The sequence below is a fragment of the Triticum aestivum genome, chromosome 4B (genome assembly GCF_018294505.1).
Source record: "Triticum aestivum cultivar Chinese Spring chromosome 4B, IWGSC CS RefSeq v2.1, whole genome shotgun sequence".
NCBI classification, from domain to species: Eukaryota; Viridiplantae; Streptophyta; class Magnoliopsida; order Poales; family Poaceae; genus Triticum; species Triticum aestivum.
In genome coordinates this window covers 398,393,147-398,411,407 of record NC_057804.1, presented here as the reverse complement: position 1 = coordinate 398,411,407, position 18,261 = coordinate 398,393,147, and the positions used below count along the sequence as shown (strand labels likewise).

Here is an 18,261-nt window from a genome sequence, read left to right as displayed (position 1 = left end):
TAGATTTTTTTGTTTTTCCATGCAACGATTTCCAACACATAGACAATGTTAGAGATGGATAGCACAGAAAATAATTACGCACTACTCTACCTAAATAATTGAAACAATTTTTCAGTTCGGATTCATGTACCTAACTCAGTCCTTCAAAAGGTCTAACTAAGTATGAAGTATGCCCTAACTAAATCTAAAATGGTGTGATTAATCCTTCAAATGCTATGACTAATCACGTCCTGATACGTCCACCCTCATATATCAAATCTCCTAACTAAATCCAAAATAGATCCAAACTCAATTCAAAAATATCTCCTAACTAAATTCAAAATAACTCCAAACTCAATTCAAAATATCTCCTAACTAAATCCAAAATAACTCCAAACTCAATACAAAATATCTTCTAACTAAATCCAAAATATGTCATAACTAATTCCGAACTACACTTTCTTTGAATCCAAATCTGCAGACAGCTTTATCATGCCACATAACCCTAACTAAGTCCAAAATATGTCCTAATTAAATCTGAATTACACTTCCTTTCAATCTAATTTTAGTCACAATTTTCTCATATCACATATCCTAAACACTAATCAAATCCGACCATATCTGTACTATGCAAAAGGGACTAGACAAGAATAGAGATGCCTAGGCACTTACATCTCAGAGGTTGTTGCGAAAGATCCGGCATGATAAAGTTGATGCACGGAGACGACGATGATTTGGCCTCGCGTCGGGGAAGGGGGCGTCCAATCAGGGAAAGAGGGGATTAGGTGGCTCCTCGGAAGATCTGGCGTCGCATAACCCGAGGGGGATCACGCGCGAGGGAGGGAGAGGAGGAGGAGGAGGAGGAGGGAGTGGCACGACGAGTGTGCGCGGCGCTGATCGGCGGTGATCGAGGGCCGCGATGTGTTTGCTGGAGACTAGGGTTCAAAAGGAGCTGAGAAACTGCTCTAACGCAAATTCAAATGTCCAAGCACGATGATGTTTAGTTATAATTAAGTGATATGTTAATGCAATTAACTTAATTTGAAATTTTAGGACAATAATACCCCTGAACTTAATTGTGCCAACTAAATTTAATAATCTTTTAGGTTGAAAATACCATTGGGTTTTAATAAGGCCTAGTTAGTCTCATTTGTTGCATCACCCATATAATAAACCTGCTCCCGGGCATTGCAATGCACCGTACATTTTTCCTTTTTTCGGCTTTAATTAAAGGACTGTGCTAACTTCCTAACATACTGAATTTAAGTAACATATCCGAACACATCCTAGTATAATTAATCACGTGCATGCAGCCCACTCCGCTAAGCAAAAAACGAGAGCAAAAGCATGCAGCGTCTTGCCATATGCATGCAAACTAATATAAAATATGATGATGTCAACAAAAGATTCTCTTTTATTTCAAAACTACAAAACGTTTTGTAGTTCAAACCGTTGGTCCGATTGAAAAACCGTTTTCACATAAAAGATTCGTCGCGACGAGACCTTCGGAACTAGATCCCATGTTGGTATGTTTCGACGATTTTTTTTTGCGTGTCAAAAGTTATCAGACCTAGCCTAAGTAAGTTATCACGTCTTTGGTATGTGAGTTATCATCCAATTTACATAGAAATTACCAGAGCATAAAAATGGCTCCTCCAACATTCTCTCCACATGTAAATGCACTGGAGCACGGGAAAACTTATGTCATTGTAGATTATCACTATTTCAGAACTGGAAAATGTTTTATAGCTCAAATATGTCGTTTCTGATTGAAAAAACGTTTTCACATAAAAAGTCTGTTGCGGCGAGAACTTCAAAACTAGATCTCATGTTGGCATGCGTTGATCACTTTTTGGTCGAATGTTATGGTGAATTATCAGTTATGTTATATGTATATTAACATATTATTTATGTAGAAGTGACTGGGGTGTGTTTTCAACGAATTTTTCCCCCGGGTCAAAGTTACCATGGTATTTGTACCTAAGTTATCAGGTCCGTGATGCAAATATTATATTGTTATTTGCATAGAAGTAACCGGGGTATGTTTCAACAACTTTTTATTCGGGTATAAAGTTACCGTGGTGTTTGTACCTAAGTTATCAGGTCTGCGGTGCTTATATTACCATGATACTTATATAGGAACTATCGGGGTGTGTATTCAACTATTTTTTTCATGGGTAAAAGTTATCGGTGTTTGTACTGAAGTTATCATATTTGTGGTGCTTTCATTACCATTTATACAGGAATTATCGGGTGTATGTTTTCTAACAATTTTTTTATCGGGTCAAAATGTTATCATGGTGTTTGTACGTGAGTTATCAACTCTGTTGTGCGTATATTCCCATGTTATTTCCACAAAAATTAGGGGGGGGGTATGTTTTCAACAACAAAAATCGCCCGGTCAAAGTTACCCGGTGTTCCGAGTAATTGTATATTATCATGCTATTTCTACAGAAGTTACCGGGTATGTTTTCAACAACATTTTCCCTTGCCAGATATTATCGCAGTGTTTGTGTGTAAGGTATCATGTTTGTGGTGGGGATCGGGGGTATGTTATCAAGTCGAAGTTACCACCTTATTTCCACAGAAGTTATTGGAGGGTATGTTATCAGGTCGTAGTTAGTTATTGCGGTGTTTGTATCTAAGTTATCAAGTGTATGATACGTGTATTATTATGCTATGACAAAGAAGTTATCAGAGACCACGTAAAAGTGTAGGTAAAGAAATAGTGTGAGCTGATGGAGGACATGGAGAAAAAACAATAGAACTATGTGAACTAGTGTACAACATGCAGAAGAAACGGTGTAATTGGCAGTTTTATTCAAACTGGTAATATCCAACGTACAAGTATAATGTAACTTGATTGTAAACAAATTGATTGAGCTGACCTGGTGGTTAGTGAAGTAAGTAATATTTACCTGAGATCATGGGTTTGACTCCTAGTCAGCTCAATGTTTTTTTAGCATTTTTAACTTTTTAAAAAACAGAGAAAACATGCCTCTATTTTCCTGGCTGGGAACATGAGCCTAATGATGGAAACATGAAAAAAAAACTATCACTACATGGGCTTCATCGAGACAAACTGTCGCAACGTGGCTTGGTCGAGGGCGGCAAAGCTGGGGTCGAGCGGAGAGATCGAGCGATAAACGGGGATCGAGCGGGAATTGTGGATCACGGGAAAAAGAGATGCAGCTAGAGCGGATCGTCTGAGCCGTCAGATTCAAAATGAACGACATCACCAAAGAGGAGGTGCTTGGGGCATTAAACGACATGCCCAATGATAAGGCGCCAGGCCCGGACGGCTTCACGGGCATTTTCTTCAAGAAGTGCTGGGGCATAATCAAGCATGATGTGATGAGGGTGATTCTCCAGTTTGACTCCTTACACACGTCCGATCTACACTGGCTCAACTCTGCCAACGTCGTGCTTCTGCCCAAGAAGGAGGGAGCTGAGGGTATTGGCGATTATAGACCCATTAGCCTTATCCATGCTATCGCCAAAATCCTCGTGAAGGTGCTATCCCTCCGCCTTGCTCCGCACATGAACAAACTTGTCTCCAACGCCCAAAGCGCCTTCATCAAGACGAGAAGCATACACGATAACTTCATGTGCGTGCGCAACTTTGCCCGCCGGCTCCATAAGTGCAAGACTCCGTCGCTCCTGTTCAAGCTTGACATCCGAAAGGCATTTGATTAGGTCAGATGGGAGTATGTGCTGGACCTCCTCCGACGCCGTGGGTTCCCATGCAAATTTCGTAACTGGATTGCGGCGCTTCTTTGCTCCTCTTCCTCGAGGATCATCCTAAATGGTGTGCCCGGCCCGCCAATCTTTCACGGTCAGGGCCTTCGCTAGGGGGACCCAATTTCACCGTTGCTATTCGTCATCGCCATTGATCCGCTACAACGGCTCCTTGACTTGGCTGCCCGCAAGAAATTGCTCCACCAGATCCGTGGAAGAGGTGTCATGGTGTGTACCTCGCTTTTATGCGGATGATGCCGCGGTGTTCATGGCCCCTATAAAAAAGACATTGACATCTTCTCGGCAATTTTACGTGGTTTTGGGGACGTCACCGGGCTATGCACCAACTTTCACAAGAGCTCCGTTGTGCCTATCCGGTGCAATAACCTCAACTTGGGACACATTCTGCAAAAGCATGCTGGCCACTGTGGCTTCCTTCCCTCTACGGTACTTAGGCCTCCCGCTATCCGTCTGGCAGCTGAAAAAGGCGGATTTCCAATTTCTTGAAGACAAGGTGGCGAGCAAATTGGTTACGTATGAGGGGCAAAACATTACTACCATTGGGCGCACGACATTAGTAAAATCGGTCATCTCCTCACTTGCGGTCTACTTCATCACCTCCTTAATTGTCCCTCCGTCCATCTTGCAAAATGTGAACAAGCTAGAGTGTGCTTTCCTGTGGTCCGTGTCGGATAAGACCACGGGAGCAAAGTGCAAGGTTAATTGGAATATTGTCTGCCGCCCATCGGAGTACGGTGGCCTTGGAGTCCTTAACACCGCCAAGTTTGCTCGCGCCCTGCGACTGAGATGGCCTTGGTTCGAATGGACGGAGCCAAATAAGATCTGGGTCGGTTTGGGCAACCCTTGTGATGAGGCGGACATGTCTTTCTTCTATGCCTCAACCACCATTTCTGTGGGGAATGGGGCCAAAACGCCCTTGTGTGAATCCCCTTGGCTACAGGGAGCCAAACCAAAAGATGTTGCTCCCCTAATTTTTGAGGCCTCCATGAGGAAAAATTGGAAGGTGCGCGAGGCCCTCAAAAACAATGATTGGATTCTCAAGATCAACCCCTCCACGACCGTCTCCATCGAGCACATCCGGCAATTCTTCACCCTTTGGATGCTCTTGCACAACTTCCATCTTGATGAGCTTTCCGAGGATTCCATTATATGGAAGCACACGGCCGATGGGTGCTACACGCCGCCTCCGCATATCAAGCGCAATTCCTCGGGCTAGTTCTCTCCCCCATGGAGCACATGATTTGGAAGGCTTGGGCGCCTCCAAAGGCAAAGTTCTGCGCTTGGTTGGCAACCCAAGATAGAATCTGGACGGCGGATAGGCTCGCCGAGCGGGGTTGGCCGAACTGTGGTCTTTACCCTCTTTGCAAAAGGGAGCAAGAGAGCGGTCCTCATCTTTTTTTCAAGTGTCGTTACACCATCCGCCTTTGGAAGATGGTCATTGAGAAATTTCAGCTTACGCATTTGGACACCGCTTCATGGCATTTGGAGGCTTCAGTCAAGAGTTGGTGGGAAAATTTGACCGGCACAGGAGTACCCGACAGAAAGGCGATGGCCTCGATGACTATGCTCGTGTCGTGGACCGTCTGGAACGAAAGGAATGCACGGGTCTTCCGGCATAAGTGTGCTCCACCGCCTATTTTACTAGCTTCCATTGCCAATGAGGCAAAGCTTTGGGTCACCGTCGGGGCAAAGAAATTAGGGGCCATTATTTTGCGCGAGTAATCACTCATGCCGTGTAAGGGTGCCTATTGTAACAAAACCTCTTCTCTGCTTAATTAATATATGAGGCAAATCTTTTGCCTCGGTTTCAAAAAAAAAAAGAAAAATGAACGACATCCAGGTCGTTCGTGCCTGTGGCTAAATTCCTGCCGACAGGAAATTAGCTTTTCCGTTAATTAAATATAATCTTCTCTTTTCATATGTCTCGTTTTGCATTCATCTCTGCCATTTTCTATTGTTAAAAAAACATCACAATGCAACTTAAGAAAAACACCACGATGACTGAAGAAATACATGAGCTTTTTATTTGATCAGAGAAACTATGCATCTCCAAGCGCTGCAAGAGGCCAGCATACACCAGAGGATGCTCTACACGAGTACACCACTCCAGTTTCTCCAATCATGCTGCATCGATGATCAGATGAGACGAGCCCACACCTTCCTTTCTACTCCCTCCGTTCGAAATTACTTATCTCAAAAATGGATGTATCTAGAACTAAAATACGTCTAGATACATCCATTTTCAACACAAGTAATTTCGAACAGAGGAAGTACGTACGTATACCAGTAGTTCAATACTAATTAACTACTACTAGTAATTAACCAACAACATACGATCGGATTGGCACGAACTTATACATAACGAACTGAACACATAGACGTACGCATGCATGCATGCATGGTGCCGCGCCCGCAATTGATAAACATACGGCAGATATATAGTTAGGTCAGTCTGCTCCATCACGTAGATCAGACCACCTCGACGGCCATTCTCATGGGCGGCAGTGGCGCAGGGTGGTCGACTGGCGGCAGTGTGGGGTGCTCCTCGGGGGGCGGCAGCACGATGTCCACCACGGACACGCTTTGCTGCTTGTCGCCGCCGTCGTCCTCCCTGCCGTTCACGACCTCCTCGTCGGCTTCGATGATGGGCGCAACGACGTGTGCCGTTGTGCCGGCCTGCTGCTGCTGAAGTGGCAGCTGGTTCTTCTCGTCGTCCGCCGGGACCTGTACCTCCGACACGGCGCCCTTCTTCTTGGGGTTCTTGTACACCAGGTGCAACGACATCTGGGCCAGCCCGAACAGCAGCCCCAGCACGTTGGGTGTCTACACACACAGATACACGTTTTGGTCAGTTCAAAATGCGTGCAACGTCTTGGGGTAGTACTTTGACTGATCGTCCTTTACGCCTGTAAGTACGATCACTTTGCTTTTGGTGCCCAAGATAAATATATACTAGTCCTTGTAGCTTAATTACGTGTTGGGGAGTAGTATCTTTTTGTTAGGTTCTACTCCTGTTCTGGTCATGCATGCAACAACCGGGGGCACCTGGCGCATGACGCAGCCGCAGCGCACTAGCTAGCTTGTTTGCGCTAGTATGTATGCATGATCGCCCAAAAGTTGGTGTATAAACAGTTTTGCTAGAACTCATCTAGATGAGATATAGTTTGGTCTCATTCATCTTTTATAGCCATTGGATGTGATGCTATAAGATGCGTGTGTGCTGACGTGGATTGTATATGTATAATATGTTCTTGTTTTCAAAGTGAATGAGACCAAACTATATCTCATTTAGATGAGTTCTAGGTATTCCCGTGTATAAAACCAATTAACCACACCCTAAGCTGGCAAGGCTAGATATCTTAGCTTAGCTCGCGTGCCTGCCTGCTTGCTGCTTGAAAATATTATGCAATTCTTAATTTTGTAGGCCGGGGAAACAAACGTACCGCCACGAAGAAATCTTTCATGAGTAGGCCGTAGAAGAACCAGACGACGGCGCTGATGGTGAGGAAGAAGGATAGCCAGAAGGGCAGGAACTCCACGCTCTTGGTCCCGATCACTTGCCTCTGCAAATTTGACAGCGTGCCGTCAGAGATGAAGAAGGTACAGAGGACAAGGTATTACTCTACTTACGATGATGGCGAGAGGGGCGACGAAGACGGCGAGCGCGAAGGCGGAGCCGATGCCACCGGCGATGGTGACGCGGCTCTCGCCGTCCTTGACCAACAGCTGCAGGACGCAGACCATGGCCCCGTAGAGCGCCACGTTCATGATGCCCACGAGCTTGGCGGTGAAGGCCCTGGCCTGCTTGGGCGCGTAGGCGAGGTAGATGGCGAGGTAGGCGGACTCGACGACGCACCCCACCGTGTTGATGGTGAGGAGGAGGAGGTCTTTGGTGAGCAGCGCGTAGTAGAGCCACAGCATTGCGCTCAGCAGCGCCATCGCGTAGGGAACTGACTGGAACGACTCCGTCGACTTCCTCGTGTACACACGGTAGAACGTCGGCACCGGCGCCAGGATAACCAGGAACGACAGGATGTTGCCTGCGTGCAAAAAACACCAAAGGAAAACAAAAACTCATCAAACCTAGCTACATCTTCTCTCTTGCAAAAACAAAACAATCTAGGAGTAATTAACAAGGGAAATTCATGCATAATGCATGCATAGTGGTACTGTGGCATAGTGGTAGGTTATGGTGTAATTTCATGGAAGTAGCTAGGTATAAAATACTTGATCTATGAAATTGTGACCATGATGTGCATGCATGCATACCTAGGATGCCCATAGCAAAGACCAAAGGGCTCCCAACGGCACCCATCTTGGCGGGTACTTGCTCTGATACTGATCTCCTGCTCTATAAACAAAGACCAGCTAACTACAGCAAAGCGGTCGATTGACCCCTCTTGCTCTTGGGAGACTACTACTGCATGTAGTGCTGCGTACCACTTGACACTGGTTGCCTCCTGGCCACCCCATGGTATTTATAGAGCTGGGAAAGAAGCTGAGGAGCTTAAAAATTATTATTGTTCAGATCAATGGAAGGACAAGGATGATATAGACTATACAGTTCATTGCTTAACGAGCTTCGCCTTCCACAGTGCATGTATACGTGTGGCACGGCGCACCATGAGCCATAGTCCTACTCATATTTTTTGCCCGGTGTATGTGTCGCCCATCGGAGGCATCTCACCTGACACATCGATAATCAGCTGTTTACATGTGTCGATTGATGGATGATCTTAAGTAAGGCCTTGGGCAACTAATAGCCGTGAAAATCTTGTACGGAAGCCGGCCGTGTAATTAACGCCTCTGTTGAAGCTTCTCCTTAATGAAGCCGACCCACTAGTGACCCCCCCCCCCCCCCCCCCCCCCCAAAAAAAAACCCATCTCTGGACATGACTAACTGAAAACCCTCGGCCGCCACTGATGCAAGCACAAATGTTTTCCCACTCATCTATACAGATGAAGTCACTGCATTCAAATACACACAAATGACGTTTAGTTTTTTGGGACACTGCAAGGCAAACGCACACAACTCAAACACACTCATACGGCCACACTCGCACACTTTTCCTACACCCACGTACTAGAAAAGGACTCGACCCCCATCCTGGCACACCTAGAGCACCTCTAGCGGATGTGGCGCCGTAGGGGCGATCGCCATCCGTTATATGGAGTGCGTTCCATATAGACATGGAGACTGCACATGCGATGCGCAGACTCAAAGTTGCCATATATCTCAACCCCCATAATACAAACACTTCGGTTCTCTTCAAATTTAAACGTTGACCACATTAAGCAAATATGCACATAGTTTCTCAAAAGTTTCACGAGCAAAAGCACACCGGCATGTACAAATCACATGTTTCCGCCGTGTGCATCCTCCCATCCTTCTCCGGCTTGTCCATTATTCCCTCCTTCGAGTTTCCTGAAATGAATGATCAAATCTCGCTACTACGCCCAAAAATCTCGTGCCATTAGATCCATTTGGTTTGGATCCAATACTTTTTCGTAAAGGAGGATGACCCCCAGCCTCTGCATCGAGCAATGCACACAACCATATATTATAAATAATATGAAATCCAACAGCCGAACAATATCGACCTGGAAAAAGGCAGAAATAAAACCTGAGGTCGCATGCCTCGCGACAGTAACTTTACTTGGCTATGCGTTCAACTCTCGCCCGATCCTCCATATTTTGGAGCCTACACGCCTCCGCTCCCTGTTGATTTTGGAGCCTACGCACCTCCATCCCTTCTTCTAGGCTCCTTTGTCCTTTCATCTCCATCAACATGATCGTCCATTCCCTGGGAGGAAATGGCGCACTTCCCAGCTTTTGGACTACCATCATCATTCCTTCGTCTTCCACTTCTCGTGCTCTTCAACCAAATCCTAATAATATTGGAGACAAAACGATTTGCCATTCAACTTTGGCATTTGTTTGTACCTATCTTGGACTATCTCATCCTAAAACAAACAAATGCACAAAGGATTGCTACATATTGATCAATGGTGACACTGCTAGGAGGAGCATCCTTCGTTTGCTACTTACAATCCATCCAATGGTCACACATCTACTGAATCGTACCCTAGTGGTTTGTGAGAGAATTGAGGGTACAATTTGTTTTCTGCCCAAGATGAAATCTGAAACGTTCCTCAATGCGCTTTCAATACTTTGTTGTTAATTGATCTTTCCCTGCGATCGGATCAAAAGTGATATATTGCCATGCAAGGACAAGCGCAACATCCTTATCGGGCTTAAATTTGCTTCCATGGGTCTTCTTTGACTATTCGGTGGCCTCAAATTGATCAAATTTTGTATCTTGACTAGACTGATGATCCAAAAGCGACAACAATGTGCCATCAAGATCGACACCATTTCTCCCGATTGATGCATCATTGCATTGAGAAATGATTCGTCGTTGCTGGTCGATCACTCCAATTTCGGAAAATCGTCTTTAAATCGCAAGCGTTGCACATTTGCCCCCAAAAATCCACGGTCACCTCACATTCAATTAAACAAAACCCAAATACAAGGCAAACAATTGCTTATTATACATCATTGTTATATCTGATTTAGCATACGACTGGGAAGGCACCCCAGTTTCCCCTGCCTCGGGATGAAGAGAGGTGGTGGAGGGTTGTGGGCACCTAGTTTCTCCGTTTTTTTCTTCTATCCCTTCAACACCTGCAAGGGAGTCTATAATTTTTTGTATGTTCATGCTACATTGCTATCAATTCTATACACTTTGGCATAGCTTTTATTAAATTTTTATTGGACTAACATAGTAACCAATGCCAATTTCTATTTTTGCTATTTTTGGAATTTCAAGGAATTGCCGTAAAAAGCCTGTGGAAAAATAAAACATAATTTGTGGGGAAATTTTGTGTCGAAAGAAGACCAGGGGCTAAGGTCCATCCCCTGGTGGGGTTGAAGGAAATATGCCCTAGAGGCAATAATAAAGTTGTTATTTGTATTTCCTTATATCATGATAAATGTTTATTATTCATGCTAGAGTTGTATTAACCGGAAACTTATTACATGTATGAATACATAGACAAAACAGAGTGTCCCTAGTATGCCTCTACTTGACTAGCTCGTTAATCAAAGATGGTTATGTTTCCTGACCATAAACATGTGTTGTCATTTGATGAATAGATCACAACATTAGGAGAATGATGTGATGAACATGACCCATCCATTAGCTTAGCATCATGATCGTTACAGTTTCATTGCTACTGCTTTCTTCATGACTTATACATGTTCCTCAGACTATGAGATTATGCAACTCCCGAATACTGGAGGAACACCTTGTGTGCTATCAAACGTCACAACGTAAATGAGTGATGATAAATATGCTCTACAGGTATCTCTGAAAGGTGTTTGTTGGGTTGGCATAGATCGAGATTAGGATTTGTCACTCCGTGTTTCCGAGAGGTATCTCTAGGCCCTCTCGATAATGCTCGTCACTAAGCCTTGCAAGCAATGTGACTAATGAGTTAGTTGCGGGATGAAGCATTACGGAACGAGTAAAGAGACTTGCCGGTAATGAGATTGAATTAGGTATGATGATACTGTTGGGGAACGTTGCAGAAAATTAAATTTTTTCCTACGGTTTCACCAAGATCCATCTATGAGTTCATCTAAGCAACGAGTCAAGGGAGAGAGTTTGCATCTACATACCACTTGTAGATCGTGTGCGGAAGCTTGCAAGGTGATGATGTAGTCGTACTCGACGTGATTCGAATCACCGATGACCAAGTGCTGAACGGACAGCACCTCCGCGTTCAACACACGTACGGGACGGGAGACGTCTCCTCCTTCTTGATCCAGCAAGGGGGAAGGAGAGGTTGAGGAAGACAGCTCCACCGGCAGCACGACGGCGTGGTGATGGTGGAGAGGCAGTACTCCGACAGGGCTTCGCCAAGCACACAACAGAGGAGGAGAGGTGTTGGGGAGGGGAGGGCTGCGCCTTGGAGGGTGGGTGGTGGCTGCCCTCCCCTCACCCCTCTATTTATAGGGGGAAGGGAGAAGGGGTCCGGCCCCCTAGAACCCATCTAGGGGGGGTGCGGCGGCCTAGGGGAGAGGGGAGAGGGTGGCTTGCCCCCCAAGCCAAGGGGGGCGCCCCCTCTAGGGTTCCCCCCCTCAACCCTAGGCGCATGGGCCCAAGGGAGGGGGTGTGGCTAGCCCACCAGGGGCTGGCTCCCTGCCCCACGCAGCCCATGTGGCCCCCCGGGAGGGGTGGCCCCTCCCGGTGGACCCCCGGAACCCTTCCGGTGGCCCCGGTACAATACCGGTATGACCCCGAAACTTCCCGGTGTCTGTTTGACAACTTCCCATATATAAATCTTTACCTCCGGACCCTTCCGGATCTCCTCGTGACGTCCAGGATCCCATCCGGGACTCCGAGCAACATTCAGTAGTCACATACTAGTCTTCCTAATAACCCTAGCGTCACCGAACCTTAAGTGTGTAGACCCTACGGGTTCGGGAGACATGCAGACATGACCGAGACGCTCTCAGTCAATAACCAACAGCGGGATCTGGATACCCATGATGGCTCCCACATGCTCCTCGATGTTGTCATCGGATGAACCACGATGTCGAGGATTCGATCAAACCCTGTATGCAATTCCCTTTGTCAATCGGTACGTTACTTGCCCGAGACTCGATCGTCGGTATCCCAATACCTTGTTCAGTCTCGTTACCGGCAAGTCACTTTACTCGTACCGTAATGCATGATCCCGTGTCCAACACCTTGGTCACATTGAGCTCATTATGATGATGCATTACCGAGTGGGCCCAGAGATACCTCTCCGTCATACGGAGTGACAAATCCCAGTCTCGATCCGTGTCAACCCAACAGCTACTTTCGGAGATACCTGTAATGCACCTTTATAGTCACCCAGTTACGTTGTGACGTTTGATACACCCAAGGCACTCTTACGGTATCCGGGAGTTACACGATCTCATGGTCGAAGGAAGAGATACTTGACACTGGCAAAGCTCTAGCAAAACGAACTATACGATCTTTTATGCTATGCTTAGGATTGGGTCTTGTCCATCACATCATTCTCCTAATGATGTGATCCCGTTATCAACGACATCCAATGTCCATAGTCAGGAAACCATGACTATCTGTTGATCACAACGAGCTGGTCAACTAGAGGCTCACCAGGGACATATTGTGGTCTAAGTATTCACACGTGTATTACGATTTCCGGATAATACAGTTATAGCATGAATAAAAGACATTTATCATGAACATTGAAATATAATAATACTTTTATTATTGCCTCTAGGGCATATTTCCAACAGTCTCCCACTTGCACTAGAGTCACCAATCTAGTTACATTGTGATGAATCGAACACCCATAGAGTTCTGGTGTTGATCATGTTTTGCACGCGAGAGAGGTTTAGTCAGCGGATCTGCGACATTCAGATCCGTGTGCACTTTGCAAATCTCTATGTCTCCATCTTGAACATTTTCACGGATGGAGTTGAAACGACGCTTGATGTGCCTGGTCTTCTTGTGAAACCTGGGCTCCTTGGCGAGGGCAATAGCTCCAGTGTTGTCACAGAAGAGTTTGATCGGCCCCGACGCATTGGGTATGACTCCTAGGTCGGTGATGAACTCCTTCACCCAAATCGCTTCATGCGCTGCCTCCGAGGCTGCCATGTACTCCGCTTCACACGTAGATCCCGCCACGACGCTCTGCTTGCAGCTGCACCAGCTTACTGCTCCACCATTCAACATATACACGTATCCGGTTTGTGACTTAGAGTCATCCAGATCTGAGTCGAAGCTAGCGTCGACGTAACCCTTTACGACGAGCTCTTCGTCTCTTCCATAAACGAGAAACATGTCCTTCGTCCTTTTCAGGTACTTCAGGATATTCTTGACCGCTGTCCAGTGTTCCTTGCCGGGATTACTTTGGTATCTTGCTACCAAACTTACGGCAAGGTTTACATCGGGTCTGGTACACAGCATGGCATACATAATAGATCCTATGGCTGAAGCATAGGGGATGACACTCATCTCTTCTTTATCTTTTGCCGTGGTCGGTGACTGAGCCGAGCTCAATCTCACACCTTGTAACATAGGCAAGAACCCCTTCTTGGACTGATCCATTTTGAACCTCTTCAAAATCTTATCAAGGTATGTGCTTTGTGAAAGACCTATGAGGCGTCTCGATCTATCTCTATAGATCTTGATGCCTAATATATAAGCAGCTTCTCCAAGGTCCTTCATTGAAAAACACTTATTCAAGTAGGCCTTAATGCTGTCCAGAAATTCTATATTATTTCCCATCAAGAGTATGTCATCTACATATAATATGAGAAATGCTACAGAGCTCCCACTCACTTTCTTGTAAACGCAGGCTTCTCCATAAGTCTGCATAAACCCAAACGCTTTGATCATCTCATCAAAGCGAATGTTCCAACTCCGAGATGCTTGCACCAGTCCATAAATGGATCGCTGGAGCTTGCATACTTTGTTAGCGTTCCGAGGATCGACAAAACCTTCCGGCTGCATCATATACAGTTCTTCCTTAAGATGCCCGTTAAGGAATGCCGTTTTGACGTCCATTTGCCATATCTCATAATCATAGTATGCGGCAATTGCTAACATGATTCGGACGGACTTCAGCTTCGCTACGGGAGAGAAAGTCTCGTCGTAGTCAATCCCTTGAACTTGTCGATAACCCTTAGCGACAAGTCGAGCCTTATAGATTGTAACATTACCATCCGCGTCCGTCTTCTTCTTAAAGATCCATTTGTTTTCTATCGCTCGCCGATCATCGGGCAAGTCTGTCAAAGTCCATACTTTGTTTTCATACATGGATTCTATCTCGGATTTCATGGCTTCAAGCCATTTGTTGGAATCCGGGCCCGCCATCGCTTCTTCATAGTTCGAAGGTTCATTGTTGTCTAACAACATGATTTCCAGGACAGGGTTGCCGTACCACTCTGGTGCGGAACGTGTCCTTGTGGACCTACGAAGTTCAGCAGTAACTTGATCCGAAGTACCTTGATCATCATCATTGTTTTCCTCTTCAGTTGGTGTGGGCATCACAGGAACGGTTTCCTGCGCTGCGCCACTTTCCCGCTCAAGAGGTAGTACTTCATCGAGTTCTACTTTCCTCCCACTTACTTCTTTCGAGAGAAACTCTTTTTCCAGAAAGCATCCGTTCTTGGCAACAAAGATCTTGCCTTCGGATCTTAAGTAGAAGGTATACCCGACAGTTTCCTTAGGGTATCCTATGAATACGCATTTTTCCGACTTGGGTTCGAGCTTTTCAGGTTGAAGTTTCTTGACATAAGCATCGCATCCCCAAACTTTTAGAAACGACAGCTTAGGTTTCTTTCCAAACCATAATTCATACGGTGTCGTCTCAACGGATTTAGACGGTGCCCTATTTAAAGTGAATGTAGCTGTCTCTAGAGCGTATCCCCAAAATGATAGCGGTAAATCGGTAAGAGACATCATAGACCGCACCATATCCAATAGGGTGCGATTACGACGTTCGGACACACCGTTTCGCTGAGGTGTTCCAGGCGGCGTGAGCTGTGAAACGATTCCACATTTCCTTAAGTGTGTACCAAATTCGTGACTTAAGTATTCTCCTCCACGATCTGATCGTAAGAATTTTATCTTTCGGTCACGTTGATTCTCTACCTCATTCTGAAATTCCTTGAACTTTTCAAAGGTCTCAGACTTGTGTTTCATTAAGTAGACATACCCATATCTACTCAAGTCATCTGTGAGAGTGAGAACATAACGATATCCTCCGCGAGCCTCAACGCTCATTGGACCGCACACATCGGTATGTATGATTTCCAACAAGTTGGTTGCTCGCTCCATTGTTCCGGAGAACGGAGTCTTGGTCATTTTGCCCAAAAGGCATGGTTCGCACGTGTCAAACGATTCATAATCAAGAGACTCTAAAAGTCCATCGGCATGGAGCTTCTTCATGCGCTTGACACCAATGTGACCAAGGCGGCAGTGCCACAAGTATGTGGGACTATCGTTATCAACTTTAAATCTTTTGGCATCTACACTATGAACATGTGTAATATTACGCTCGAGATTCATTAAGAATAAACCATTGACCATCGGAGCATGACCATAAAACATATCTCTCATATAAATCGAACAACCATTATTCTCAGACTTAAATGAGTAGCCATCTCGTATTAAACGAGATCCAGATACAATGTTCATGCTCAAACTTGGCACTAAATAACAATTATTAAGGTTCAAAACTAATCCCGTAGGTAAATGTAGAGGCAGCGTGCCGACGGCGATCACATCGACTCTGGAACCATTCCCGACGCGCATCGTCACCTCGTCCTTCGCCAGTCTCCGTTTATTCCGCAGCTCCTGCTGTGAGTTACAAATATGAGCAACGGCACCGGTATCAAATACCCAGGAGTTACTACGAGTACTGGTAAGGTACACATCAATCACATGTATATCAAATATACCTTTGGTGTTGCCGGCCTTCTTATCCGCTAAGTATTTGGGGCAGTTCCGCTTCCAGTGACCCTTCCCCTTGCAATAAAAGCACTCAGTCTCAGGCTTGGGTCCATTCTTTGACTTCTTCCCGGTAACTGGCTTACCAGGCGCGGCAACATCTTTGCCGTCCTTCTTGAAGTTCTTCTTACCCTTGCCCTTCTTGAACTTAGTGGTCTTATTGACCATCAACACTTGATGTTCTTTCTTGATTTCAGCCTCTGCTGACTTCAGCATCGAGAACACTTCAGGAATGGTCTTTTCCATCCCCTGCATGTTGTAGTTCATCACAAAGCTCTTGTAGCTTGGTGGGAGCGACTGGAGGATTCTGTCAATGACCGCCTCATCTGGGAGGTTAATGTTCAGCTGGGTCATACGGTTGTGCAACCCAGACATCTTCAGGATGTGCTCACTGACAGAACTGTTTTCCTCCATCTTACAACTGTAGAACTTGTCGGAGACATCATATCTCTCGACCCGGGCATGAGCTTGAAAAACTAGTTTCAGCTCTTCGAACATCTCATATGCTCCGTGGTGCTCAAAACGCTTTTGGAGCCCCGGTTCTAAGCTGTAAAGCATGCCGCACTGAACGAGGGAGTAATCATCAGCACGAGACTGCCAAGCATTCATAATGTCTTGGTTCTCTGGGACGGGAGCGTCACCTAGCGGTCCTTCTAGGACATATTGTTTCCTGGCAGCTATGAGGATGATCCTCAGGTTCCGGACCCAGTCCGTATAGTTGCTGCCATCATCTTTCAGCTTGGTTTTCTCTAGGAACGCGTTGAAGTTCATGTTGACATTAGCGTTGGCCATTGATCTACAAGACATATTTGCAAAGGTTTTAGACTAAGTTCATGATAATAAAGTTCTAATCAAATTATGAACTCCCACTTAGATTAGACATCCCTCTAGTCATCTAAGTGTTACACGATCCGAGTCGACTAGCCCGTGTCCGATCATCACGTGAGACGGACTAGTCATCGTCGGTGAACATTCTCATGTTGATCGTATCTTCCATACGATTCGTGTTCGACCTTTCGGTCTCCGTGTTCCGAGGCCATGTCTGCACATGCTAGGCTCGTCAAGTTAACCCTAAGTGTTTTCGCTGTGTAAAACTGTCTTACACCCGTTGTATGTGAACGTAAGAATCCATCACACCCGATCATCACGTGGTGCTTAGAAGCGACGAACTGTAGCAACGGTGCACAGTTAGGGGAGAACACTTCTTGAAATTTTATAAGGGATCATCTTATTTACTACCGTCGTCCTAAGTAAACAAGATGCATAATACATAATAAACATCACATGCAATTATATAGTTGTGACATGATATGGCCAATATCATATAGCTCCATTGATCTTCATCTTCGGGGCTCCATGATCATCTTGTCACCGGCTTGACACCATGATCTCCATCATCATGATCTCCATCATCGTGTCTTCATGAAGTTGTCACGCCAACGACTACTTCTACTTCTATGACTAACGTTTAGCAATAAAGTAAAGTAGTTTACATGGCGTTATTCAATGACACGCAGGTCATACAAAAAATAAAGACAACTCCTATGGCTCCTGCCGGTTGTCATACTCATCGACATGCAAGTCGTGAATCCTATTACAAAGAACATGATCTCATACATCACAATTCATCATTCATCACAACTTCTGGCCATATCACATCACATGATCAATCGCTGCAAAAACAAGTTAGACGTCCTCTAATTGTTGTTGCATCTTTTACGTGGCTGCAATTGGGTTCTAGCAAGAACGTTTTCTTACCTACGAATCACCACAACGTGATTTTGTCAACTTCTATTTACCCTTCATAAGGGCCCTGTTCATCGATTCCGCTCCAACTAAAGTGGGAGAGACAGACACCCGCCAGCCACCTTATGCAACTAGTGCATGTCAGTCGGTGGAACCGGTCTCACGTAAGCGTACGTGTAAGGTTGGTCCGGGCCGCTTCATCCCACAATACCGTTGAGCAAGAAAAGACTAGTAGAGGCAA

The 18,261-nt window shown here is 45.6% G+C and overlaps 1 protein-coding gene across 1 annotated transcript; it reads right to left on the bottom strand.

Annotated features, from left to right (window-relative positions):
* Positions 1 to 5,740: 5,740 nt before the first annotated feature.
* LOC123094877 (bidirectional sugar transporter SWEET12) lies at positions 5,741 to 8,178 on the bottom strand. Its single transcript, XM_044516750.1, has 4 exons — positions 8,008 to 8,178; positions 7,369 to 7,778; positions 7,182 to 7,301; positions 5,741 to 6,561 (listed from the first exon to the last, which is right to left on the bottom strand). The coding sequence occupies exons 1-4, from the start codon at positions 8,051 to 8,053 to the stop codon at positions 6,208 to 6,210; spliced, it is 930 nt and encodes a 309-aa protein (XP_044372685.1). The 5' UTR covers positions 8,054 to 8,178; the 3' UTR covers positions 5,741 to 6,207.
* Positions 8,179 to 18,261: the final 10,083 nt, after the last annotated feature.